The 27,724-nt window shown below is 41.4% G+C and overlaps 1 protein-coding gene across 1 annotated transcript in view; it reads right to left on the bottom strand.

Annotated features, from left to right (window-relative positions):
- ehbp1 (EH domain binding protein 1) overlaps nucleotides 1–27,724 on the bottom strand; it is a 148,424-nt gene that overhangs the window by 71,886 nt on the left and 48,814 nt on the right. Inside the window, exons 8-13 of the mRNA XM_065959780.1 lie at nucleotides 26,661–26,774; nucleotides 24,407–24,544; nucleotides 23,538–23,802; nucleotides 20,236–20,494; nucleotides 3,980–4,158; nucleotides 3,403–3,451 (exon numbers count right to left, since the gene is read on the bottom strand). Of these exons, the coding sequence (XP_065815852.1) occupies nucleotides 3,403–3,451; nucleotides 3,980–4,158; nucleotides 20,236–20,494; nucleotides 23,538–23,802; nucleotides 24,407–24,544; nucleotides 26,661–26,774 (1,004 nt within the window). The remainder of the gene's footprint in view (nucleotides 1–3,402; nucleotides 3,452–3,979; nucleotides 4,159–20,235; nucleotides 20,495–23,537; nucleotides 23,803–24,406; nucleotides 24,545–26,660; nucleotides 26,775–27,724) is intronic.

The following is a 27,724-nucleotide window of genomic DNA, read 5'->3' as shown; positions in this document are numbered from 1 at the left end:
GAGGGCCCATGGAAAAAACATGGCTCTTCCTAATTTTAAGCAACAATGACCACATTTTTTTGTTGTTTTTTGAGGGGGCATTTTCTGCCTTTATTGGAGACACAGGACAGTTGATAGTCAGAAATCAGGGAGAGAAAGAGTGGGGAATGACATGCCGCAAAGGAGCCACAGGTTGGAATCTAACCTGGGCTGCCCGCTTGGATGACCATAGCCTACATACATAACCACTGCGCCACCAGCGCCCCATGACCACATTTGAATTAATTTACACCTAAATACTCACCATTACCTTTTATAGCAACATAACTAAATGTTATTTATTGTTGCCTCAGTTAAATGTAGCCTGTTTCCACATTTCTTGTGTACTTTGTGATGTTTATCTGTGAAAGGTGATATACAAATAAACTTACTTACTTACATGTAAACCCCCACTTCTTAAAATCATATGAGCCTTTTATTTTGTAATGTTACCAACGTAAGCGGGCCCAGTGAGCTGAACTGTTAAGCCACTTATGTCACACCTAGTATAACCATTCCAGGACCTGCACAAAGTGAGTATGCCAAGAAAAGGAGGGCTGGCTCTGGCATTTGACCCCATAATAAAAGTGTTAACAAACTTATTTCAGTCAACTCCAAAGGCTGATGGGAGCCAGGCAGAGAAAGCTAATGTTAGCCAGGAGGCTAGCACTTACAGTACTGATCGAATGTGCATACGTTGATTTAAATCATACCCTGGAAGGGCCCATTCACTGGACTTTTCAGAGGCCCAGAAATTTCTGCGGGTGGGCCTGGATATGTGCAGATGTGTTTTTACAGACATGTGACAAAGTGAAATTGCATAGTCTAGTCAAATTACTTAAAAACGTATAATTATATACTTACGGTAAACTGTTCTATAACAAATGTTAGCTAAAACATCAAACATGAAGTACAACCCACAGCAGCTTGGGGTGTTCTAGTCATGAAGCAGGGTTACATTTTACTAAGAGATGCATTCACATGTTTGCTTGTAATCTGTTATTTCTCTGGTTTGCTGACTAGCTGTGCATACATTAGAACCTCAGTTTTTACACGTAGTACCAAGACTCTTTTGGACAAACATTAAAAAATGTCACAAACCCTTGAAGGACATTGTCAGATCTGATAGTATTTTATACACCCAAAAGAATCGGACTCTACATAATACTTTTTTCCTTAGCGTTAACACCTTGTGTGGCATATTCTCAATGTTTACATATATATATATATATATTGTTGAAGGCCACATGAGCACTGTTAGCTGATATTCATCCGTGTCTCTTCCATGCTCTGCAAAGGCTCAGCTCGCTTGGCCAAATGTACATCAGAAGCTGCTGTAGATCTTTACAGAGAAGGTGGTTGCAGCACACTGCAACATTGCAGCAACTATTCACCAGGTATCGCCTTCTACGGCATATTCCCATATTTCTTATATCTAACCAATTTCTTCAGGGCTACTTGAGCACCTGGAGGGGGGAGAGGGGCAGTTAGCAGATATGGGATTGGGTCTCTGCCTCCACTGTGGTTATTGTCAACAGGGTAGCATTCATGCCTAACAGGGCCACCAGAGGTTATCGCTGAGCCAGAGTGTGTATGAGAAGAGGAAATCAAGCTGCAGGAACCCGACGCATATCGTTCTGTGTAGCCCTCAGGCCAAGGAGGGGACAGGGGACAGTGTGTGTGTGTGTGTGTGTGTGTGTGTGTGTGTGTGTGTGTGTGTGTGTGTGTGTGTGTGTGTGTGTGTGTGTGTGTGTGTGTGTGAGAGTGTGTAGTGAAAGATTGAAAGGGAATCAGCAGTGTGTATTTGTGTACGGAAGAGGTAAATGTGAAAGCCAAGAGCTAGAGGGAAAATAGGGATGTGTGCGAATGTTCACCTCCAACAGTGATTGTGCAGATATGATGGGACAGGGCAAAGGGGGAAATAAGGTGTGAATAGGTATTTCTGTTTAGCTTTAGAATTGAGTGCGTATGTTGGTTGTAATTTGTTAGGATTAGAGGGAAATGAAACCAAAGACTGTGATACTCCTCCCACATGTATTATAGTTCTTAGGGGAGAACGGGCAATTGAACCGGTTTCTGGTTTTATTGCCACATCCAAAAAAACTGCAGAACCATTGAGATACAACAGGTGACTTTGATCTGTTCTTTCAGTTGTCACATATTTGATTGAGACCAAACATCTGCCCCCATGTGCAGGGGCTGTTGCAACATATCAAAATACATTACAAAGAATATAGATAAAGATAAGATTATTAATGGATTCATAATTTCAGTTTGATTAAAACAGCCCGTAAGAGTGAAATGGCTGAACCTTCCAAAGATTTCCAGCATGTTTTACCATCTATTCAATTTAATGTTTTCCCTTTGGTGCTGGATTGAGGGAATTTAGTGGTTGTTGACAATTTTTACGTCCCAAGTCACGAAACTGATTGTTATGATACGAGAAGACCATTCCACCACACCGTTGTCGCGCACCACTCCTATTATAGGTAGCCTACTAATCGAGAATAATGATTTGATAAAAAATTTAAAATGGCACTGGCGTTGACGGCCCTTTGTCTTTTAGTGGAAAGAGAAAAGAAGAGGTGGAGGCGACAAATAAGGAGAAACCGCACTAATGGGTGAAAGCATGGATACTACAGCGGCAAGCTCATGGGGCTTTCTCAAACCTGTCTCTAGAGCTGGAGATAAATGAAACCTCCAAACAGCCAATCAGAGAGATTCAACTTATCGACGCCGATTCAACATGTCAAATCAGCCGAAAAAAAAAGGCAGACGGGGGCGGACGTTTAGCGACGGAGCCGGACACAACGCAAAAACTGGGGCGACGACCCCTCACCGACAGTCCAACTAGGACCGTCGGCCGACGATTTCCTTTGTGTGTCAGGGCCTTAAAGGGTACAAAATAGCACATGATTAATGAGATTTATAAAATGTATTATATTAATTTCTGAGTTTAATTACATCGTCATTGAATGTTAACAGTGACAGCCTTAAAAACAACAATTCATAATCTCATGAAGATGATGTGAGCGAGGCAAAAACTCCTTGTGATGTTATTCGGACTTTTGGAGAAGTCCCAGCAGTTATGATACCATCTCACCTCAGCCAAGTGACTAAGTTATGTTCTGGGTACAAATGGCGGCATCAACACATCACAGCACGGGGAGTGTCCAAGGAACCCTTTGATTGTAAATGCTGGCTGTAGTGCATATTGTGTGCAGAAGCAATTCTCTGGCTTCATGTGTGTTTCCAGCACACGCCTCAAACACACATACATACAATGTGGAAGGATTAATGGCAGAACTCTACATAAGGCCAAATGGTGAGCTGGATGGGAGGGAGCTAAGTGGTGTGAAGGGCCCAGCGGTGGCTGCCTCTTACCTTTTTGTTGTTTTCTTTAATATCCTGAGGATTGAGCGACTTGTAGTCTCTGCAAGAACAGTTGGGAGGGTCGGAGGGGAGGCAGGAGGGGAAAAAGAGAGAGAGAAATAGAGATAGTGGAGAAAGAGTTGTGTTTAAATATGCATCACATGTAAAGGCATTAGAACTGTAACATGCAATTTCATAGCAGTGCAATCAACAGAACTAATAGAGTGGAAAATATGAAAAAAATATCACACTGGAGTGCAGAATAAACACACACACACACACACACATGCACAAACATATACAGACATGTACACACACAGCAGAGCACAGCACAGCTCTGATAAATTATCTTTATGGGAGCTCTCTTGATTGGGCTGCAGGTTTTCTAAATGTTGAGGGTTAAATTAAATACTAAACATTTAAGGAATCTCACAACAGAGTGCATTTATAAAAGTGTTTAAAAATAACATTTAAAAATAGAAGGCCAGCTATATCATGGACGGCAGAAAATCAAATAAGACTCCCTTGTCTTAATTCTAACCCTAACACTGAAAAAGACAAAGACAATTTAAGCAAGTGTGTTTCTTACATTGTGTCGGGTCTGAAGTGGTGCAGCAGGGCACAGAAGGCCAGTCCGTTCCTCCAGGAGGTGGTGAAGTTGGTGATCTTCACCCCGCGGTAGTTCTTGGTGACCTCGCGGCACCAGGCCAACAGTGACTGGCTGGCGTTGGGCTTCCCTCCCAGAACTGGGCTGGGGACGGGGCTAGGCTGCAGGAGGAGAGGAGGAAGATAAAGTAATAACGCTTATTACAGGGGATGGAAAAGAACATAGTGGAAGTATCGAGAAAAGAGGAGAAAAAATGATCTTTAGTTTGAAGGACTTGTTATTACTGATTGATGAGTGCCAGGACACTCTTAAAAAAGAGTGAAGAGGAAACTCAGCAGGTTTATTTTCCAGGTTGAATAAAGGTTAAATAAATGACGTAAAATAAGTGGGTTTATGGTCAAGTGTCTTATGGTTATTTTAGAGTTTACCTACATCGTCATCCCCTTTCCTTTACATTAAAGCTGTTTTTATTATAAATGTACTTCTAAATAAAATGCTTTACTTGGAAACCTCCTCCGGACCAATTAGCTTGCTTTACTAACATACAATGAGCCCGCACATGCACGTACGCACACACAGCATAATGAAGGGTCATGCACAAAGCAGTGTATGACCGTGGATAATGTAAACATCTTATTAATTAGCTCCGCCTTTGAAGTCTTATCTGGGTTGAAAGCTTTCACCATTAGGAGCCTTTCCTCTCCCAGACTCAAAATCCCACAAATCCTTGGTGGCGTGGAGACACTGGTCCTCCTCTTGACAGCCAGCAGAACCAATGCTACTCTGATTATTCAGCTGGCTATTCACTAATCTGGTTATGCTGCGATAGATATGGGCTAATTCTTTCAGATTGCTTTGGAGGGAAACTGCAAAAATGTCACTGAGATTTGATTAAATTCATTAGAGGCTAGTGATCAAGAAGACTATGAAATGTGTTAAAAATCCAAGAATATATTACAATTATATGCCATAATAGGACATTATCATATAACTAATAAGGCAGACTTCCTTTATTAGATGACTCAATATGTTTCAGCAGGACAGCATCATGCTCAATTGAACTTTTAAACGCTTTTGTATTAAAAAAAAAAAAAAAAAAAAAAAAATCAGATGACTTTTAATTTGCAGGATCAATATATACAAATATACAAAGCTATTTTAGTACATTACCAAAATGACAACTAATCTGCTTTACCGACCCATGTTTAAGACATTCTGTTTAGGTAATATGACTTTACATACCACCATACTTCTGATGTCAGGCCCTTTGGTTGAGCTGTCATGTCAACACTCTTTTGATTGTTTACTGTCTAAAACAAAAAAAAAAAGCACAGTCTGCAGCAGCAATATGCAAATTTCAACCTTGACACTCTTGTCAAAGCTTGATGTCTGATCTCAATGCATGTGAAGTTTTGACAAGCCAAACCTTTGCTTAACCTTTACTGGTGAATGAGGACATTTCACAACCTGATATTGACCACAATAACACGTTTATCCAGTTTTTAAGACACACAGTGAAGGCCTGGAGAAAACACAGTTCACTACAGTGTGACTGATTATCTGGCATTGGAACAAGGCTTGCGGTGGCCGACCGACCCCCTCTGTTGTTGACTCTCTGCTACTGCATGAACAGGAGAGCAACAGAACTGATGCGGGCCAAGACAAATTTGTCATTACAAATTTAGGAAGCGGTGTTTGAGTGATGGTGGGCTGAATTGTTGCATGTTTAAACCTTCTGAAGAAACCAAGACAGGAAGTTATTCCGGGGATCGGTAAAGGGAATTAAGATGTTATATTTGAAATATAAATATAGGCGGGTGCTGAGACCTAGAAGTGCAGAATGACATTTCTCTAATCTAATTTAAACCTAATTCACAAGACTTTAGGATCAAATGTAACATTGAATTATTTTAAGTTTGTCACTCCATAAGATATTTCTTTGTCTTTGCTGTTGACAGACATTACAACACTCAAAAAGGGAGAGGGTAATGTCAACAAGCATGAACAAAGATTGATGTTATAGCACAATTTGTCGGTGAGCTGTAGTCTCTGGATGTCTCTGGCTCTTCTATTGTTGTGGTTGAACCTGTGACCATGAAGCCTGGAGCCTGCTGAGATGCCACAAGGGCCAAATCAGATGAAAGGGACTGCAGGCCATTTCTAATAGCAACTCCTAACCTTTGTGCAAGTGTGTGTGTGTGTGTGTGTGTGTGTGTGTGTGTGTGTGTGTGCATCTGTGTGAGTAATGCAGCTGCCCCTACAGCAGTCTCAGTTCAGGGAAAACGGTAGCAGGAGCCTTAGGGGCGGACACTTGACATTTCCGGCTTTAAAAGAGGGGCCTTAACCTTTCCCTGCAGCTTCTCCAGACATGTTTTTAGGCAGCTTCGACAATGCCTGCGTGCCACTCAAACAAATGGAAGGAAAACAAAGAAGAGAAAGAGAGATAAAGAGTGAGGAAGTCAATAACGGTTAGAACCTTGTTGCAAATACTGTATGAGAAGAAGAAGAGTGTATAAAAACAAATAACTTTGTTGTTTCCCAGTCAAATAATTAACTTCAACTAACAGGAACATCTAAAGTGACATGGTAAGTCAGCCTATAAGACTTAAAAAAAACATAAAAACACATTCTTCTTAACCAACTGATCTAAACTTGTTTCTCCACTTCTTCTGTCATCTTCTGCTTTTGGCACCATGTTAGTGTGTCTTTAAAAGTGACTGTTTGTGTGTATGTGTTAGTAGAGTTTCAGTGTGGAGTGGTCTTCCTCCAGGCCTTCCCTTTCTGCATTTTCAAGTGATGGTTGAAAGTAGCTGTCTAATTTGAGCGCCCTAATTACCTTGGATTAGAGACCAGGTGCTATTAAAGCAATTAGACACACAGCACACTCCAGTGCCGCAGACCCTGCACCCTCGCCAGCGGAGAACACACACACACACACTTACACACACACACACACACACACCTGTGTAACACATTGGGTGGGAAAAAGTCATATTAGCATGTGGGACACAGAGTTTATGGCTAATTTCCCATAAACTTCGACACAACTCGTGGAAAACAACCCTCTGAGCCAACAGAAAACAATCGCATAAAACACAAATTTCATTGCGACTTTAATAAATCAAACATGATTCTGAGTAGTTAATCGCCAAATAACAAAGTGGTAGTGGGTTCACAAACCTTAAAGCAAGGAAAAGAAACCTGCGTTAATAATTCTCTTCATCACTCCCGATAAACCAGATTTGAAGCAATATGGGCTTCATCCAACTACAGCAGCGCATGACAAGCAGTGACCCTCCGTACATCACAACCAAAACTGATGTAAGTTACTCAATCGGCGGCCGAGACCGTTCCACTTCCAGACAAAGGTTTACAAATGCATCTACACTCTCCAGCTCCGACATCCATCACGTATTGAACTAATAGCAAATCTGCTCTTACAGAAAGTGGCTGCTTTTCCTTAAGACACCCAACACTGGGGGAGTGAAATTTTCATGAGGAACAGAAATGCACCCTGACTTATCAAACAGTCGGCTGTCTTGCCTTAAGGAAGGTGTGCACATGTATGTGTAATGTGTGTGTGTGTTTGTCTTTTATCTGTCTGTGTGAATGTTACTAGATGTGTGTCTGTTACACTGACACAGCCATGTAGCTTGCTGAGCTCGAGGGTAGGATTAGCGGGGAGCATTGCCTCGGACTACAAACATTCCATATTAAAAAATGAAAATGCAACATTCATTACTATCTGTGGCACATAACCTCCCCTCTTCCTCCTCCTCTGCTACTATTATACACAGGGCTAACAGCCTGGGCTAAAAATACAAGCCACTGACAAGAGATTCCATTATTCCTGATGCCTCAGTGTCAACAACATACATCCGACGGGGCAAAGAAAGGGGGGAAAAAAATGGAAGAAGGGAAAAACGATGTGAGAGAGAAAGAAGGGGGTTAAGCTCACTACAATGCCTGAATGACAAGATAGGAAAAACCTGGGAATGGAAGAGACCAGGATCCTGTTGGTGTCAGGAGGAGGATTTCTTTTTTCTTGTGTGTCAGTAATGTGTTTTTGGAAAGGCGGGATGTGATTCAAGACATGAGTACAGCAGATAAACCATGATATGAATTACAAAATTGTCCAAGGTCCCTATAAAGTCTTAAACAAAGACGTAAGCTGTATACTGCTGTTTTTAGATTTGGACAATGCCCTTAGATCTTCTATTCTGTAGGAGTCCAAAAAACGTTTATAAAAGCTTTTAGAGCATCTTGGCAAACATTGCCTTGCTTGTGTGCGCGGGAGAACACTTAACTCACTAAACGCCCAAGCAAAAATAATTTTACATGGCATGGATGAGGTAGGGGAAAGATATGAAGTGTAAAACATATTAAGAAGGATTCACACTCCTGGCTTAAACATGGATTATAATACTAACAATTTCTTCTTCACTTTTTGGACACAAGTGGAAGGCAATGCCTCGGATTATTTTTCTCCTGAAAAGTTGATAAAGTGTTATGAAATGTTGTTGTACTTTTTGTAAAATGAAAGCCAATAACTCAATAGTACGTCTTGATTAGTAAGAGAGACTCCTCACTGTTGTCGATAACTGCAAAAAGTGGTAAATATCTGACAAAAAGTCACTTGTAGTCTTATTAATGAAGGACAAAAGTAAACAAAGTGAAAGCATTACACATGATTCATTACTTAGAGTATAGAAGCCATTACTACTATCGGCCTTTCAGAGTCATAAAAAAGATACAAGTGAAATGCCTTAAGTGGCAGCTTTGTCTCTCCCTCTGGGGCAAAACGCTTCAATGGAAACTTAACTGGCCTCGACCCAATGACATAAACCCACAACTCTGTGGAGAGAAAAGAGCTTCCGTGTCTTTCCAATCTTACTTTCATGGCTTCAAAGCAGTGTCAGAGAGTGTCAGATTTGAGGAGGTGTTGAATCTCATACTCTTTAAAACTTGTAATCCGCTCAAGGAGCCTACGGCAAAAAAAAGAAGAAGAAAAAAGACCAAGCACACACACATCCACACATATTGCAAAGCATGAAAACATACAGAGTCAATTCAAATGACAACAAGGTCTAAAGTATATAGTTTAACTTCATATGTATATTCACTTCTATTCTTTGGAAAAACATTGTGCATTGGAAGCATTTAGTTCAGGCAAACACTTAGACACCTAGTTTAGTTCAGCTCTTTTTCAAGATGTACACATGTACACACACACACACACACTTGAGAAACATTAATACCTGTTCACATTTAAGAGGATAAAGGTTAGTGCACTTAAGTGGCCTGTCCAGCCTGCTACTGAAAGCGCTCATCTGATTGGCTTGGCTCTGACTACCAACGTTCTCAATTATTTAATTGCACCTTCAATCAAAACAAGCAATTTGTTTAATCTCGGCATTCTGTGACCGACGTCTTCACATTAGGAAAAGACAGAGCGAAAAAGAAAGAGGAATGATCGCCCAGCGTCATCTAAACCATGAAATTATGCTTCGGATTTCAAATGTCGCCTGCACAAGAGCGGAGCAAAGTCCAATCAAAAGTTCAATTATGGAAATGGAATATGGAGTGGATGGAACAATAGGGAAAGATGGAGGGGAGGGGGATACAAAAGGCTGGAACAGGAGGGGAGAGTAAATGTAGCGTGAAAAATAACACACATTAACATACAAAGGAAATATCGCATTACTGTTGTAATCGCACTGAGGAGGGGCTTCATCCAAAGAGAGCCGTGAGAGATGGCGTGTGTGGCGTATGCACGTGTGCATGTAGACACCGTTATGTTAAATCAGGCTTTATTTGGTGTGTGTGAACAGTTGAGGAATAATAACCCTTTACACTCGGATAGCTCACGGGGAGGTAAAACATATAAAAGACAGCTTCCTTGAGCAAGGCGCGCAGATGCTTTGCCACCTTGTCAGATGAAATAGGACTGCATGTTCCATGTTGTTTCACAAATGTTTATGCTAAGGCTATGTGCAATAACACAAAGTATGAAAATATGTAAATACATTCATTATGATAGTGTTTGGAGGTTGCTAGTGATTCGCTCCGAAGAAAATACACTTCCCATCTAGCAGTGAACCGGCAGGCCAAGACAGAGGGCCTTGCAGCAGTTGGCTACTGAGATGTAAAATGCAAAAATCAGGGAAAAAGCGGTTCCCTTTTCCAGTACTGTTTTGCTTCCAAGGCCTATTCTGCTCCAAAGGCATAACCATGCAAAGCAGAAAAATAAAACAGGCGAGGACAGAAAAAGGCTTTGAAATTGAAATAAAAAGCATTCAATGGAAATAAAATCACGAATAAACACAGTTTGGAGGAGGAGGCAGACAAACGAGTGACTGTGCCAACTTGCAGTGTGCCCACCCGCCCGCTTGCTCGCCTAACGTGTAACACAGGGGTATAATGCGGTGTAAGCACTGGCTTTAGCTTGTCATGGAAACAGCAGTAGCATTACCCACACTCACGCCTTTGCAAATTGGCTTTGGCTGAGGGGGAAAAAAAAAAAAAAAGAGACATGCACGCAGGGTGGATAGGGTTGGGATTGAATGTTTGTGCCTGTGTGTGCGGTAATGCGGTACGGAAGCCGTGATCTAGATAGGAACTAAGCTAGACAACATCAATGACAGTATTGATGGTGAAAATATATCCATCTTTGCCTTGCGTACGTTTACACGGAACCACCTGACATTACAAACAACTATCAGGCCAAACTCTTCTCCTCATATACCACTAACATCATGAAAGGTCAACAATGAATTTAAAACTTCTATTATCACTAGTCTATTCCCTGACAGTATTTTTGTATCACACCCAAGCCAAGTTCCTGTTATGACACATAACTAAAATGCAGTGCCAATATTCTGCAACTTTTTTTTATGTGTTGACTTGGTCTGTTACCAGCTTCCAAATCAGTGAACTTCAGGAGAATTTGTTTTTCCTGTGGTGTCACTATGATGTAATCATGACAGCAAATAAAACATGTCTTAATTTCACGTCTGTGTCTTTTAAACAGAGAGAACTGACACGCTTCAACAGTTGAGTTTGGCTCAAAATTTAGAAAAAAAATTAAATAGAATCACTACTTTGGCTATATACTGTATAAAAATCATTGGATGTTTAACATTTTAACATCAATAGCTGTTGCTTTACAAAACCAGTATAAGTCAAGTTGAACTGTGTTTGACTTTCAGATATGTTGTACAGAAAAAGAGTGAAAATGTTGGATGGGTACAGTATAATAGTTACATAAAAAAGTTGCTGGTCCAGATCTGTGTTGCATCTTATGCCCCCTGCCCCCCCCCCCCCTCTGTTTCCTGACTTGTCTCATCACTTCCTGTAAACACAAAATACCCCCCCAAAAAAGTATATTTGAAGACCTTCATTTTCTAGAATCCTGAAATAGACTCTTAAAGTCACCCTTCTCTTTGCTCTTCCTCTCATCTTCCTCAGATAAATAAATAAGCTTTGGGAGAAGGAGGAGACGGGGTGGGGGTGGCTCTTATAAATCTATAACGTATTAATCTCCTTTAACTGCCATGTTCAACAAACAAATTAGTGGTGCAATGGATTCAGAGATCAGCAGCACTGATAATGCAGCCATTTATCAATTAATCTAAGCCTTGGAAAGGAAAACTCATTAAGGAGGCCACTTTAGGAATTATGTTCCGCAGGTAAGGAGAGTGAGTGTGTGTGTGTGTGTGCGTATGTGAGGGGGGTCTTGACACAGCAGTTGTGCACCACCCCCCTCCCCCTCCCCACCCCCCACTACAGACTGCCATTGTCCAGTGCAGCGTGGGCCCCAAAGTGATGAGAGGGGTGATAGCACAGCCAATTAAAATGAACATAATTACAAAGTCACCCCTTTGACTCCTGATCAGAATACACATGCATCAACACACACATGCAGACGGAGGAAGGGTGTGGTGGGAGGAACGCCACAAACGGACAGAGACCATGAAGAAGAGAATGACAAGAGCATCCAGAGTATAGGAGGAAGTATCGATAAGTAAGGAGATAAAAAGGAGGGAGAGTGAATGTGAACACAGGTGAGGCATTAGTTAAAGTAGTTTTTTAAGATCAGTCATGCAGGAACACGTTTTTATCTTCATATCTAATTTACTGGTGAATCAGATTTGGGTGTGTGTGAGTTACTGACAGGGGTTGACCATCAGAACCAACACATCCTAACTTGCAAGTCTTCTTATAACACTCCATTGCTGCACCATTCCATGGCATCTGGTGTTTAGTAAGTAATGTTAATAAATCCGGAAGACATTGAGTGACCATATTTTTCAGGCACTACATAGTTGGATTCACTGTGGACTACTTGTGGATCAAAGGTATGATCCACTCTTTTCCAATAGATGGACTTCCTATTCTTAAATTTAAACACCAAAATAGAAACTGGGCGAAAATAAGCTGTGCTCATTAGGTTTCTCTTTAGCAGTACGTTTAGAGAAATGGCTGCCTGAAATGCCTTTGATTTCAAGGAGCAGCAACCAACTTCAGCTGAAAACTGGGGTCACAACTGCTGCTTTCCAACCAAGATGAAGAAATGAAGAGACATGCCATATGTATTCATGTTCTGAATGCATTTTGACCAACATAGGACTGCATGATTAAACTTTTTTGAAGAAAGAAAACTGAGCTCCTTTGAGAATGCTCAATTAAAAGCTAAGGGAATGATCCCACTCCGAGATCAACCAGATAAGCACCAAAAAACGCCACTTAGTATTTCCTATAACACCCGAGAGCACACACCTGCATACCGTAACAGTCCAACAGCAGGGGTGCTGGAGGGCTTTATACAGAGGCAATTAAAGCCTTATCATTTCTATACTCGCTCTCCTCTCCTCAAACACAGGCACAGGTGCACACACACACACACACACATTCTGAAAAACAAATCACACAGACTAATTCATACGGTACTTCTAAGGTACTTTTTAAATTATGGAGAACGGTTGGTTTAATTCAATTAAAATGTAGTGGGGGCCACTTAAGGATGACGGGAGGAAGGTATGGCATGACTAAGTGAGCGCGGTTTTCAACAATGTGTGGGGGGTCTTAGACGTCTTGGGGCTTGAAGGAGTTTTCAAGTGCATGGACTTCTATCTCCTCACCCGAAGCCCCCTTAAACTTCACCCCAAAACCCTGGATCCTTCTGAGTTTAAGCTGCCACACACCTGGAGGACTGGGGCAGATTAAGACCAGATTAAGATAAAGTTACCCCTTCTTCAGCCGCTATGTCATTCAAACCCCTGGTCTCTCTGACCACTGGATAGAGGACACACAAGACAAAAAGGTTTGGTTCATTCATATATGAAGACACAGGCACGCACACACAAAGGACTTTCTGGTCATCCTCATAAGCCCTATTAGCTGGTTATAGAGCCTCTCATAGCAGACATCAATCATGGAGGGATTAGTCAATTCCCTCTCCAAATGAGCGGCGAAGGAAACTTCCCTTCAACTCTAAAGCAGGTCTCTCTCTTTCAGAGATTACACAGCGATTTGTTTTCATTTTGTTCCATCTTCATCGTTTTCTGTTTGACTTGCTTTTCATTTCTCTCTCCTGTGCTCTGCGTCTCCCTCGTTCTCTCCTGCTTGCAGCTTGTGAGGTAATCCTTGGCAGATAAAACTAAGGAGGACTTACCAAAGGCAGATTACAAGAGGCGCTTTGCGGAAGGCCCTTTTACACCAGTCGGCGCGGGTATTGAGGAGAGCAAGCTCTTCGCAGTGCTTAACTTGTGAACTCGACATGCACCCAACAGAGGAAGAGGTGGAAAAATGATAGCAGCATTACAGTAACTGGATCAAAGTATATCCCCCACAACACACATAAGATGCACACATTACTCATGCCTGTTCTTTCATGGAAACTGCACATAAAACAGAATTTAAAACAGTCCCTGAACTTGATAACATTTCAATTTTCTCCAACGTTCCCTATTCCCTGAGTCCCAGAATTAATTGAAACAAACACTTGATTATCATTTAGTCATGTCAATTTAATACTCAAAAACGGACCCTTAGGGCGCGGTCACACTAGCCATCTGTACCGTGCCGTACTCAAGCACGATTGGCCCCCCGCTGCGCCATTCCCACGCTGGCTGGCACGGCCCGCGGTCACACTACACAGGACTATCCGTGCTTAAGCACGATTACCTCTTGTACATAACGTCGTTATACAACGCATGCATGCATTATGTTATTATGACAAACAAGCGAAGAGAGAGAGAGAGAGAGAAGCACGGAGCGGTCAAACTGGCCAAAACGAACTGGACTTTAGGGTTGAAGCGTGCTTGGGCACGGTACGGATGGCCAGTGTGACTGCACCCTTACACAACTTGACCCTTGTAGTATTATCTTAACATTCCCTTAAACAGAATCAACAGTTGAAATTGTTCAGTATTCTTATAACCCCCCGACCAGACTTGATGACAGCGATGCCCTGCAGCATGAAACAACAACAGGAAGCCCAATGATCGGACCTAAACTGCATGTCAGAAGAAACTGGGTCTCCTCTCTCCCACAAGATCCAATGACAGACCACTCAGAGACTGCAAAGAGTTGGGGAGGGGTCCACACTGGGAAAAGGCAAGACATAGAGAGGTACTGACTTAGCCTATTTCCTCTCAAGGATTATTCTTCTAATATTACACAGCTTATGGAGAGGCCAATGTGGCCAAGGGGAGTAACTGAGTGTTCGATGCCTCGGTCTTAGAAATGGACCGCTATGGTAAACAGTAAATGGACTGCACTTATACAGCACTTTCCTGGTCTTTTGACTACTCCAAGGGTTTTACACTGCATGTCACATATACTCTTTGTGCCAATTTGCCAACCAGAATTGAAATAATCACATTCACACCATTGATTGAGAGACAACTCAGTCTATCATGGAGCAACGGTTGTTATGAATAGTTCCCTTTTAAAATAGACTGAAGATTTTAAGCAAATGTTCAAAAACTATCACTGGTGCGTGAGATAGTCAGATCTGCATTTCGGATTTCAAGATTGTTAAAGTTAAGTAAATCTTGTGACTTCTGTTTGATATCTTTTGAAATGGTCATCTATCTACTTTATTGAAAATCATGCATAATAATTGCAAGATGTGAAAAATTATTATTTCCTTTATAAAACTTTCCCTCGAGCAACCGATACTAGCACTCATATTGGTAAAGGCCTTCAAGTTTGGAGAAAAATGCTTAAAACATAAGATTAATTCATTCTCACAAGCAAATGAGACATGCAGTGAAGTCACGGTCTCGCACAGGAAACATCCTTTTCAGATCTCAACTTCTGAAAAACACAGAATTTGTAATATCAAAGTTAAATATAAAACACTGTCTTTGTGAAAAAGTTAGGTCCAAAAGGCTTGCTTTTCTTCATATATTACACCTCACAGTCTTTGTTAAAGGTATGTCAAAGTTATTAGAGAAGATAAAATAACTTTGGACCTAATAAAATGATGACCAGATGAGAGACCTTGGGCAAAGATCAGAAGACTGATGACTGTCCTTGTCTCTGGGGCTCCCCTATGTCCTCCAAAAACATCCGTGAGTCGTCACGACAACCTGAGTAACACCTTACAGTGCGGATGTGGTCCTCTCCTGCCGCGAACCTCGGTGAAAGCTAATTAAGAAACATCGCAGCCTTCTGCGAACTCAATTAAATAATGTTAATTTATTCTAATTTCAATTTGGAGGTAGTCTGAACTGAAGGAGGGGGCTGTGAAAACAAAGTCTTGGAGAAGAAGGAGAGCTCTGGCCTCTGCCTCCCCCCGGCACAGGAGCTCTCACAACCTGCAAAACTCCAATTTAATTTGAACCCTTTCATTAACATAAGTAATCACACAAGCCCTTCAAGTGGAGGGGAGAAAGAAAACATACCTCTAGTGTTGGTTCATTTCTCTCCTCCAGAAAGAATGAGTGGGTGTAATAAGAGGTGGTAAAGAATCCCTGTTAGATTAGGACTATTATTTTTTGACTTTCTATTGCAGAGACAGACAACAAAAGTAGAGACAAAGGAATTCAAAATAAAGTCCATTTTTTTTCTTTGTTTTATTTTGAAGCTGTCAGCTTTTCTATGTACATGTCAGTACCATTGTGTTCTGGTAACTTACAGTTTAAGATGTCTTTCTCTGTCGGAGATTCTCTGAGAAAATATTAAGATAATACAGAAGTTTTTTCTTCAAACTTTTGCACAAAGACTTGTACAAGCTTCCAACTTTTCTTTATATGAAAATAAGGCAAACAATTCATGAAGCGGAAACTTGATGAAAATCCAAAGATCAGAGAATCTAAGTGTAGAGCGGCCTGACTGTGGAATAGAGATGGAGATGAAACAGAAAGGAGGAGCAGGGGATCACTGAATTACTGGGAGGGGTGAAATCAGCCCCGGGGAAAGAGATGGACTGAATCAGACCAGACAGAGCTCACAACCCGCCCAACAGGAACTTTGTCTGTTCATTTACATTAATCCCACAGATATTTCCATCCTTCCAGCTCCTTCGCAGATACTAAACTTAAACTTGACGCCTTGGAGGATCTATATCTTCCTGACATGACAATAGATGGACACACTGGCATGACAAACATGAGGTTTTCAAATATTACCTCTGGACAATCTGGTGGACAATCTGGTGGACAATCTGGGTCAGAAGAAATTCAGACTTGCACTTTCACACACATAGCATACAGGTAGAATTTGTTTGAGTATTTCCAGTAGTTCAGAATGAATTTTAACAGTTTGTTTTTGCAAGGGTTGAAGACTTGGTAGCAAGTCTTCAACCATTGGTAGGAGGAAAAGTCTCCTGTAACGGTAGCAGTTCTGTCTGGGATAATATTACAACATCATAAATGAAGACTTACAGACACATGTGTGGAAAACACTTTCCAGACAACTGAGGCAAGCAGAGAAGAGTATAAAGCAAAACTACGTTCACCAAAGGGCCAACTTGCTCACTTTGAACAACCATGACAATAACCTGCTGAACTCTGAATTCATATCATTCAGAATTCATATCATTCAGAAACCAAGCAGAGTTTGAAGAGGTTAAAGTCTGTTATATCAAGCGATTCTGACATTTGCTTTTTCACATGCAGCCAGTCTGGGTCATTTCCAGGTACTTCAGGAGTGAAGTGAGAAGTGCTTGGATGTCATTTTCATCAACTCTAAGGACAAAAACTGTTAAATACAACAAACATACTGAATGTGTTTTCCATTTAATTTTAATTTCATGTACATTCCTGTACACTTAACTTATGCTTGTCAGTGTAGACAGGGAGCACATTGTTTGCTGTTGTTGGTAGAAAAAAAATGGAACAATAATGGCAAAAAGGCCTGAGATTTATTGGTTTGGACTGAGATGAAAATATTGCTGCAGTAAGTAACATGAATATACTTTTTGAGGACCAAAGTGAACAAGTTACCTTTAATGTCTACATCTTTGTTATTAAAATACTTTGTATCTGTCCATAGCCTCTTAAACATAATCCCAAAATATTAAAATGAATGAGGTCAAGAGTACGGAATTGAATTTACTGCAATAGTTTTCAGCGAAAAAAATGCATCGGATACATCAGGATAAGAGCTCACCCACTGACTACTATCATCAGTTAGAGACCGACAGAAGCACCAAAAACTAGAAAAAAAAAAAAAAAAAAAGCACCTCAGGCCGACACTGCATTCATTTTATGTTCTCTACAATGTTTGCTGGCTTTTACAAGAGTTTGCAAAGTTTTGCTACTTATCGCTGAAAAGAAAGAGAACAAAATGCTTTTGGAAGCTCCAAAGATGCTGCAAGTTGTACATCCACATCTCAATCAGACGATGATCCACGCTTAATGTAAATTCTCTAATTATTTGTTTCACATCTCATGGCTTCTGCTGTATTCTACGTTTATAAAAACACATTTCTAAATCACCATTGCTGAACATATGTTGTGCTGGCCAAAATCCAGAGCTTTCAGCTCTCGTTTAAGCTGAATGATAATCCTTCCATATGTGTAATACCTGTGTATTGAGTAAGTGGGTGCACACCATATGTCCTGTAGATGTCCTGATTTTTCACAGACTGTCATTGAAGTGGTGGCTTTTAATGAAATGACAAGGAGGATAGACAAAGTGCAATGCTAAATCTGGTCAGGCGAATTCACAATATGCGACAGACTTCAAAATATGACACTTTTACTTTGAATAAGTTGTTAGCGGGCGAGTTAGCTGCTAACATCATTTTTTCTCCATGATACATATTCCCTTTCCCCCTCAACATCTCCTGTACTTCACTAACATTACCTCTCCATCTACCCACATGCTAGCTGTGTTTTGGAGGAAAGGTTATAATAGCCTTAATACATACTCACTGAGCAGAGCCTACAGTGTGCTGTAAACTATAAGAACAAACCACTCATACATGCATGTGAGCACAAGCACACATCTGCACTCTGCACACGTTCATAGTGTGATGATGTGTTGGTTTCGTCTTGGCCTCTCATAGAGGGAATGTCTTCTCTTAATCCTCTCTGACTTCATACATTCAAAGGTCATCTCACAGCCTACACATGGCTGAGGCATGTGTGTGTGTCAATGTGTGTGTGTGTGTGTGTGTGTGTGTGTGTGTGTGTGTGTGTGTGTGTGTGTGTGTGTGAATAAGTGAGTGTAATACTGCTTAGTGTGATTAAGAAAAGGAAACCTATTCACACTAGCTGTATATGTCAACAAACCCTGTAGGCCTATGTATGTTACTGTGAACATCCCATCTCTCCTTCTACTACTCCCTGGCCATCGCCCTTCTCCCCCCCCCCCCCCTGTTCTCCTTTCCTGTACCCTTCACTATCTTCCACCTATTCTCCTTCACTGCACCCCCCTCTTCCTCTTCAGTTCTCACCCACTATTCATTCTTTGCATCTCGCTCTCCCTTCTTCCCCCACTCTGTCAGTGGCTCCAGAGGCAGGGGCATCTTTTGGCGAAGTGTGACCCACCACAGGCCACTGGCTTTGGGTAATTAAAGTGGTTTAGGCCCCCTCACCCACGGTCACAGGCAACTGCAGCTGGGTGATAAAGGCACTGTGCCATAATTACATGGACGGCCAGCATCACCGCTCAGCTACACTAAAACAGTCAGCAGGCCAGCTGCATTAGGACGAGGGACTTGTGTGTGGGTGTTTGTGTGTGTGTGTGCGTGTGTGTGTGTGTGTGTGTGCACAGGGAGTCAACACCCCCTTGTGATCGCTCTGCTGTAGTTAAGCCCCCTGTGTTTAAGCCCCACATAGTCTCATTGAGCCCCCACCCAAACACACACCCACACATATTTTAACCCCCACCCATCCCCACACCCCCAGCCAATCATTCCCCACCAGTGGTCTGACTCCTGCCGTGAGTGTGTGTGACCATCAGCCATTTAATTAGACCCAGCCATGATTTACCTAATTTTAATAAATAAATAAACATACGAAAACACCCCAATAAACAAATACCTATATTCAAATGAGGAGCTGTGGAGTTCCATGAGCATAAAGAATGGGGCAGGAGATGGGATTGTGCAGGCGGAAAAAAAGCTAATGTAAGGACCACTGGATGTGGACACACAAGCGCAAGCCCACACACGTACACACACTTACTCTGACACAAGCTAAAAAGACTAAGTCAGAGAGGAGAAAGTAAGTAGAATATTGTCAATAGCTTTGGAATAAACAATTTCAAAGTCAAATATGTACGGAATATAAATAAAATGACAACCGTGTTATGTATTTCACAATCTGTTTGAAAGTTATGAACTATTTACACTAAAAGGTATAAACCTAGCCAGTTCTCTGACACTGCCCAAAAGGAGTGCTCTACTAAAGGCTTTATTTCGGTTCTGATTAATTTTTTTGTACCGACTGATATGTTTCCTGTAACCTAGTATAGCTATAGTTTACAACAAAACTGAAACTCATCATATGGTTGTACTTATCTATTTTATCCATTTCTGACATAAATCTGAGATTTGCAGTTTAGACTGAATGCTATTGAATGCGGTCAAAGTTCTTCAAAAGTTGTGTTTGTTTGGGTTGGAGTGAATCAAGTGTGAAAGTTTATTTCCTCTTACATCCTATTCATTAAGCAACACACTGCATCACCATGCAGAAACTGCTTGACTGTATTTATAGAACAATGTGTCTGCATTTGCTGTGTTTTTGAACTTTAATATCATGGAGGTGAAGCCTGGTTACCTTTGGAGAAGAGGAGGCCAACTCTCTCCCAATCACTGCTGCAACCGGACCGGGCCCAAATGGCTGGGGCCTCTCCCTGTCAGGACCAGAACTGGGTTTGGGAGCCTGCACGCTGGGGCCGGGGCCGGGGCCGGGGCCAGGGCTGGAACTGGGGGGTGGAGGAGCCCTCCTCTTCTGGCTGCTGTCCATATCCAGGGAGGGGCTGCCAGAAGGGGGCCGCACAGGGCTCGATGTCCTTGGCTCATAGAACGGGTTGGATCTAAGAATTGAGGGAGAGGAGAGGCAACAAATGAGGAAAAAGACGAGAAAAAGGTGTTAAGTTAGTGTATGATCATTTGGAATAGACACTAATTTGGGCACTGACCCCACAGGCCATTAAGCCCCAAAATTTGCTGACTGATATATAAAAATAATTATAGTAGGATGAAAACGTCTTTGAAAATGTTTTAATTTAGGTTTACATTCAGTATATATATTCTATCACAATGTCCGAGTTCACATAATAAAGATCTGATGGGTTAATGTCCTTACATCTGGTGAAATTGTAGTGGTAGCAAGAGGTAATCAAACCTGAAAACATTATTTGATTATTTAAATTTCACTTAACTTAGCTTTCAATAATTAGGACGTTTGTTGAACTGTACGTTGGTGCTTTTGTGGAGACTCGCAGAGTGGACATACAACTCTAATTTAATGCCTGATGGCCACAGTGTCACTTTTTGTTGTAAAATGATTCAGATTGAATGCCCAGCTGCTTTAAAGATGAAGTTAGATTATTCAACAAAAGCAAACTGCCAATGCCGTGATATATCACTAAAACAGATTTGTACAAAATATATTTCAATAGAAATTGGCAAAAACACAATAAATAATAAGTCATTCTTTTTCATGGGTATGATTATTATTACATTGAAATTCAGTCTCTCTACATTTAACACAAGCGCATACAAGCTTAAAATATCAAGCCATGAATGAAAGAGAAAATAAACACTTTAGTTCTGACTAACCATTGTTTAGTGAAACTTAAGGAAACTGCTACATGGAAAGAGAGTTTGGTGCAATCCAATGACCAACACACACAAATGAGAAGGAAATAGAAGACGCAGGTGCACTGAGGTCAGGTCAGTGTGACCTCATATCCTTAATGCCCAAGGTGCCCTACTGACAGACGGACAGGTAGGAGCACAAAGGCAATGAAACACACACACACACACACACACACTCACACACACACACTCACACACACACACTCACACACACACACACTCACTCGCACACACACATACCGGAGTGTTATCAATATACAGGCATGCTTGTGGCACTGAAAGCACGGGCAAGGCATTGAGACATTCACTCATCATGCAATGACCGTTCCTAAACAAACAAGAGACTTGGTCTGAGTGTGTGTGTGTGTGTGTGTGTGTGTGTGTGTGTGTGTGTGTGTGTGTGTGTGTGTGTGTGTGTGTGTGTGTGTGTGTGTGTGTGTGTGTGTGTGTGTGTGTGTGTGTGTGTGTGTGGGGGGCAAGAGCGAAAAAGAGAAAAGCTGATTGACTAGCTATCTGTCTGAGCGATACACTGAGGGGAGAGAAGAGAAGTGAAGTAAAGAAAATCAGACAGGCCTTTAGAGCAGCTTTAACAGACCAACACTGGCTAAAAGACATGTGAAAAGGCTCCAGTCAAAACACCATGCTGCCCTCTTGAACTTTCTATTCTGCAGAGAGCTGCTCCTGATGTAAACGACAGAGCAAAAGAAACAAGCCGATCCATAACCTGTCTATAGTTAGACAGCGGCGAGGACTAATATGTACGGCTAGTGTGACAGCTTCACTCAACAGCCAAAACTTACGAGTATGCTTTTACAATTAAGGCACAACCATTTGTCCACAGGGGTTACGCAGTAACAAGTAAGACAACTATGCAGCTTAAGTAACTCATTCAAAGTTTTAATGAAAATTTGCTGTGTGAATGCATGTTTTTAAATACAGCTGCTAATGAGTATGTTATATTCTGACTTTGTATTTTGGCTGGTCACTGTGGCTGTTTGGTCCACAATCTCATGCAGACAGTTGGACGAGGTTTCACTGTCTTACATCTCTGCCCTTAACAGATAAGTTTTATTTTCTTCCTAGATTTGTATGTTTTCCCCTAACATCAGTCATATTTTATTATTTTGCCTACCATTTTAAAAATTCCATTCATAAAAAAAGCTTTAAAAAAAAGTAAATGATGATATTTATGCTAATATGGAATCTTTTATGTTCACTGGGATGATGTAAATTATTTTAAAGGCAGCCAAAGGAAATGATCTTCTGTTCTGTTCTAACTACTACATCATTATTTAAATGCAACCTTTTCAAATAAGTCTCATATCAAGTTATTTAAACTGTATCTGTGTTCAATTAGAAAGACAGAAGGATAGGGACTATATCTTTGCATATTCTTTTTTGCTTTCGCACAAAAAGCCACTCATGGTTAAACCTAAATTCCATACTGAGAGGTCGTCTATTTTACTAAATCACAAACATCGGTATCACTGTGACTGCTTTATGTAGGCTGAATATCTAAAACAACTTCAAAACAGCTTTCTGCATCAAGTAAAGGCAAACTCGTATTTCTATTTCACTATTCAATGGCTTACATTTTCTGTCTCATGATTAAGTTAAGGGGGGTGGAAAGGAGGGGAAGTTTGAGTTGAAGAAAGGAGGGAAGGAAGGGAAGGAAGAATTGAACGACAGAGGAGGAGACAAGGTGAAAGAATGCAGTGAAACAACAGAGCCCTTGTTCCTGTTGAAAGAGCTGCCTCGTCACTCGGCCCTGATAGGGGGGCTCCAAGTACCCTTTTATACCCCTCTCACACAACTTGGCCTGCCATCAGTAACCAAGCTGAGCTCCCTGGACTCCTACACTGCTGCTAATAAAGGCTACTCACAGATACAGAACACATGTCAGTGTGCTACTTCACTTAGCAGCTTAGGAAAGTGAATATATCCAAAATCCTCAAGCAAACAATAAACAAACTTCTTCTTCTACACAAAAGGTTAAATACAACTATACATTAAGAAAGAGGCTTCAAGTTTACTTATATTGCACCAATGCAAGTGAAAGTGTAACTAATACAAGTTAAAGTAAAAAAAAAAAAGGGGGATAAAACATGAAAGGTCTGGTATTGTCATCTCTAAACACTGCACCTCCAAACAGTTAATCTATCAACATATTTGCTATATCAGGATACAAATATTTCACCAATGCCCCCTGACAGCTGATTAAAAAAGTTAAAGGCAAAGAAATAAGAGATAACTTACTCATCAAGTTCCTCGTCCTCGTTGGGAGCAGTGTCAGCGTACAAGTACTTGCTCATGTCTACAGGCCGTACTCCTTTCCTCTGCCTGGGTTTGGGGGGTTCAGGGTCTGGCTGGAGGTCCATGTCCTGTTCGGGCTCGTCGAAGGGGTTCCCCGGCGTTGTTAGGGTCTCAGGTTCATCTTGCTCGTTGAACGGATTTGAGGAGTCGTGGTCATAGAAAGGATCTTCATAGCCCTGCTGCCGTGGGACCGGCTGGCTGGGGGGCTCTGATTGACCAAGAGGAGAGAACTCTGACTAAATCTTAACACAATTTGTAATGTACCTGGAAAAACATGATCACTGTAACTCAACGCGCCATGTACGAAGGCTCTATTCCGGCCTGTACACTAGCTCCTCTCGCATGTCATTCCCCCAATCTCTCTTTCCCCGATTTCTAACTCTAACTGCTGTCCTATCTCTAAAACATAAAGACACAAAAGGCCCAAAAAATAAAACCTTTACACAGTCATGGTTATTTTTAAGACAACTGTGGGAGCTTTATTTGTGTTGGAGCACACCACACTTGAAAAAACAAATCATCACTGGTACACCTGTCTGCTCAGGTGGTCAGACAAAAAATATTGGTTTAGCTGTCTGAGGTATAACATTGAGGTCTTTCTGCGACAGTTACACATGACTACACACATTCAAGGTATGTGCACATCCAAACCTTCAGCTAGCATCACCTGCCATCCTGCCGACTCTGACAAAAACAAACACCTGAGCTTCTACTGCTTGATCAAAAGATCGAAGTCTGAAACCAGCTAAAATGAATGAAAACATCACTCCACCACAATAACAGATACGGTCTCATGCATGGGTTGAACATACCTTCCTCATCTGGATCACCAAATGGGTTGAAGTGATTGGGTTGAAGGTCATCATCTTGATCATCAAAGGGATTTCTGTTCATGGCAGGAGACGTTTCCTGATCCTCGTCTTCCAGGAAGTTCAGCTTGTTGATCAGCTCTGTTGCCACAGAATGAAATATAAAGTCATATTCACGACTGATGATGAAGACTGACAATAACAGAGTCCAAAATAACAGATACAGGACATAAAAAAAAATCCCAAAGTCAAATGATACAAACGTTCACAAACTCAAATAAACCAATATCTGCACTTTGGAGTGAACCATGAGCAATAGAGGCCATCCAGTCTTGGTTAAGTGATCCCTCTTGCTGGAAAGAGCTGCCTGAACTCCTCTGTGCTCCTCTGCCACCTCAGTCCACTTCAACACATGTTCAGCAGTAGCATTATGGGAAAATCTCTGCGCTGTGGTCTAGGCTGGTTACTCTGGGAAACCGTTAAGGCAGTTTTGGAGTTGCTATGGAGAAAATAGCCAGCAAGGCTGAGAATGGTCCACTTCATCTTCATCTTCCACGCTGGAGCTGAACTGAACGCTGCCAGGGTGCGGGACATCTTAAAAAGAGTGTAGATGTGTGTGAAGTAGATGCCAAGAAGTGCCCCTGATCATTGTGTAAGAATCTTAGCAAAGAGAAAATCTGTCATGTGTGTATGTGAGTGTGGTCTAGAGACCTTCAGTCTATATGTGAAGTGTTTTGGGCTGATAAGAGGTGCAGCATTTTTCCTCAACGCTTACTGACAACATTCACGACCCATTTTAGACCCTGACAAGTGTGCATGGTTGTGTGTCTCAGGCAGTGATGATAACCCCAAGACTAAAATACCAACGTGATGTTTACCATTAGGCTTACTATCATAATCAATTCAAATTCAGAAGCTACCCCGATACCTTTTTCTAGCTGCGTCATTGTACAAGGAGCAATGCACTAGCAAGAGTATGGCTGTAAGCATGACCCTAATCAAGTCTCAAAATGCCTACAAATCAAACAAATGTGACGGAAGAAGAGATGGATGAAGAGAAAGGATATTTTCACACAGGACAGTGCAACTCCAGCTTGTTGGCTATTATTGCGATTTTTGCGCCGGTGTTGAGAGTCAGTAAAGTGGCAAAAACCTCTTATGAACCAGACAGTGGTACTATCTCCCCATTGCCATCCTCTTGACCCCTCCCGTTGACAGCGCTCTCTGCAACACTGCAGTAGAAGGTCAGGGGTGTAGGTCAATTTAAAAATGTTAACACAAGCAGGATGCACTGTTTAACATTAAAGTCTTACATGAGGCTAATGTAGGCTGATACAAAAAAGTTATGTGGGGCACTTCACACTCACACAAAAGAGTAACAATCTAACAACTTGTGCTTTGCAGTCACAGGAGAGATGAAGATATGTTTTGTGTAAAATGTCAAGCGCCTTAGTTAAGTGTTAAGTTAGTTCTGCATCACAGAAAGCTAAGAGTATACATTTATGTTGTTTTATTTATCACAAGCAGCTGGCTCAGGTAGAGTGGGTTGCCATCCAATCATGGTGTCAACAGTGAAATTACCAGCTCCTCCGTTCCCATGTCAAAGCATCCTTGACCAGGATACTGAACATGAATTGCTCCCAAAGGCAACAGCCTTCGGTGTATAAATGTTTCAATTGCTCCCTGATTAGTGGCCTTACATGGCACAGCGCCATAGTCCCAACCAGAATGCTTCTATGCTTTGAAATGTCTCACCAGCATGAGGCCCATGAAGAATACCAAGATTCAAATGCAGAGCTCAATTGGAAACACAAAACCCGACTTTTGTTTTCATGAAAATATTTTGTACATTTTATTTTTGGGATAGGGTTTACCTGGTTTGGTTCACTACCAATTGCAGTAAATGAAAGGTCACACTGTCAAAAAAAACAATAACAGGAACAAAAAGAACAAAAAAAACAACTGATGTGTTCACAGCAGCTTGTACAGCACAACACCACATGGACCAATACAATTATGGGACCACATGAACGCGACACGATCACAATACCAAGGATGGTATAAGAGGGTGGGTGAGGGTTGAACCAAAGAGAGAGAAACAAAAGGGGAATGTTGGAAAAGGAAGGATTAAGAAAAAAAAAATGTATGGAAAGAAAATGTAGAAATGATGGTTTTGTAGAGGTGACACAATGATCACAACATGGTGAAGGAAGAGTCAGAAGCACAGGGTGAGGGGTGAAGAAAGGTGAAAAAAGACCTTGGGAGGAAGCGGCAGGCTTAGCGGTTGCTTTGCTTGCTCGCTTAAGGACACCATCATCATCATCATCATCCGCATGTAAGCAGCTGAGGGCATTCAACTGGTTTACTATCTCTGTAAAGGACAGGGCCATACGGGAAGGAAGGAAGGAAGAAAGAATAGTAATGAAGAAGGCAAAATAACACAACCTTTTGAGTATTCCACACACACACACACATATAGATATGTGTATAGCTGAAAAAGATGCATTCATATCAGAGCATAGACCTTTATATGTTATGTCTTTGTATTCCAACGAGCTCTCGTTCATTTAATTTAAATGTGTTTTGTAGGAAAAACAAACTGGATAATGGACACACTAACAGGGAAAAAGGCAGAAAAAGTTGAATTTTACTTTTTATCTTTATTTTAAATCTAATAGCTGAGGTTCCAGCCTGGGTAGGTAAATACTTAGATGAAGATGAAAAAACACTTTAAACCCACACACATCCATATTCATGAAGATGTACAGTGCATCCATTTGAGTTATAACACATTCCCTTTTCATTATTTACGTACTGTAAAAGGTAAAAAGAGAACATATGCTTTACAGGGTTTGCACGGGTTAGCTTCGCATCAGTATTGCTGTTGTAGCTTGCTGGCTCGCAGGATAGGTAGCGTGCAGGGGAGGAATATGATAGCAGGGAGTTTTGGCAGCTCGACCAGGCCTTTGATTCAGACGCACACTAGTGAAGCATAGCTGTAGGCCCTTGATGCATATACATATAAATGAGACAAAGAGCAGGGAAGGGAAGGGAAATAAGGGAAAGCAAAGAAGCTTAACATGAAGAGATTGCGCTTCGAAAAGTTGGATTAAGCAAAGCAGGAGGCAGCAGGGCCATTTTTACATGCAGACGATAAAATGAATCCTCAACATGTATGTATGGAAGCTAGCGGACCAGTCCACCAACACAGGAAGAAAGCAAAGTACAGGGGGTAACTGGGATAGCGGGAGAGTAAAGCCTTAGCAGTTAAAGAAACCTGAAGCCGGCATTATATTGTGAATGAACGTCATGAATTTTCAA

This window comes from Labrus bergylta, chromosome 10, assembly GCF_963930695.1.
Source record: "Labrus bergylta chromosome 10, fLabBer1.1, whole genome shotgun sequence".
Taxonomy (NCBI): Eukaryota; Metazoa; Chordata; class Actinopteri; order Labriformes; family Labridae; genus Labrus; species Labrus bergylta.
This window is presented reverse-complemented; position numbering and strand designations above follow the sequence as displayed.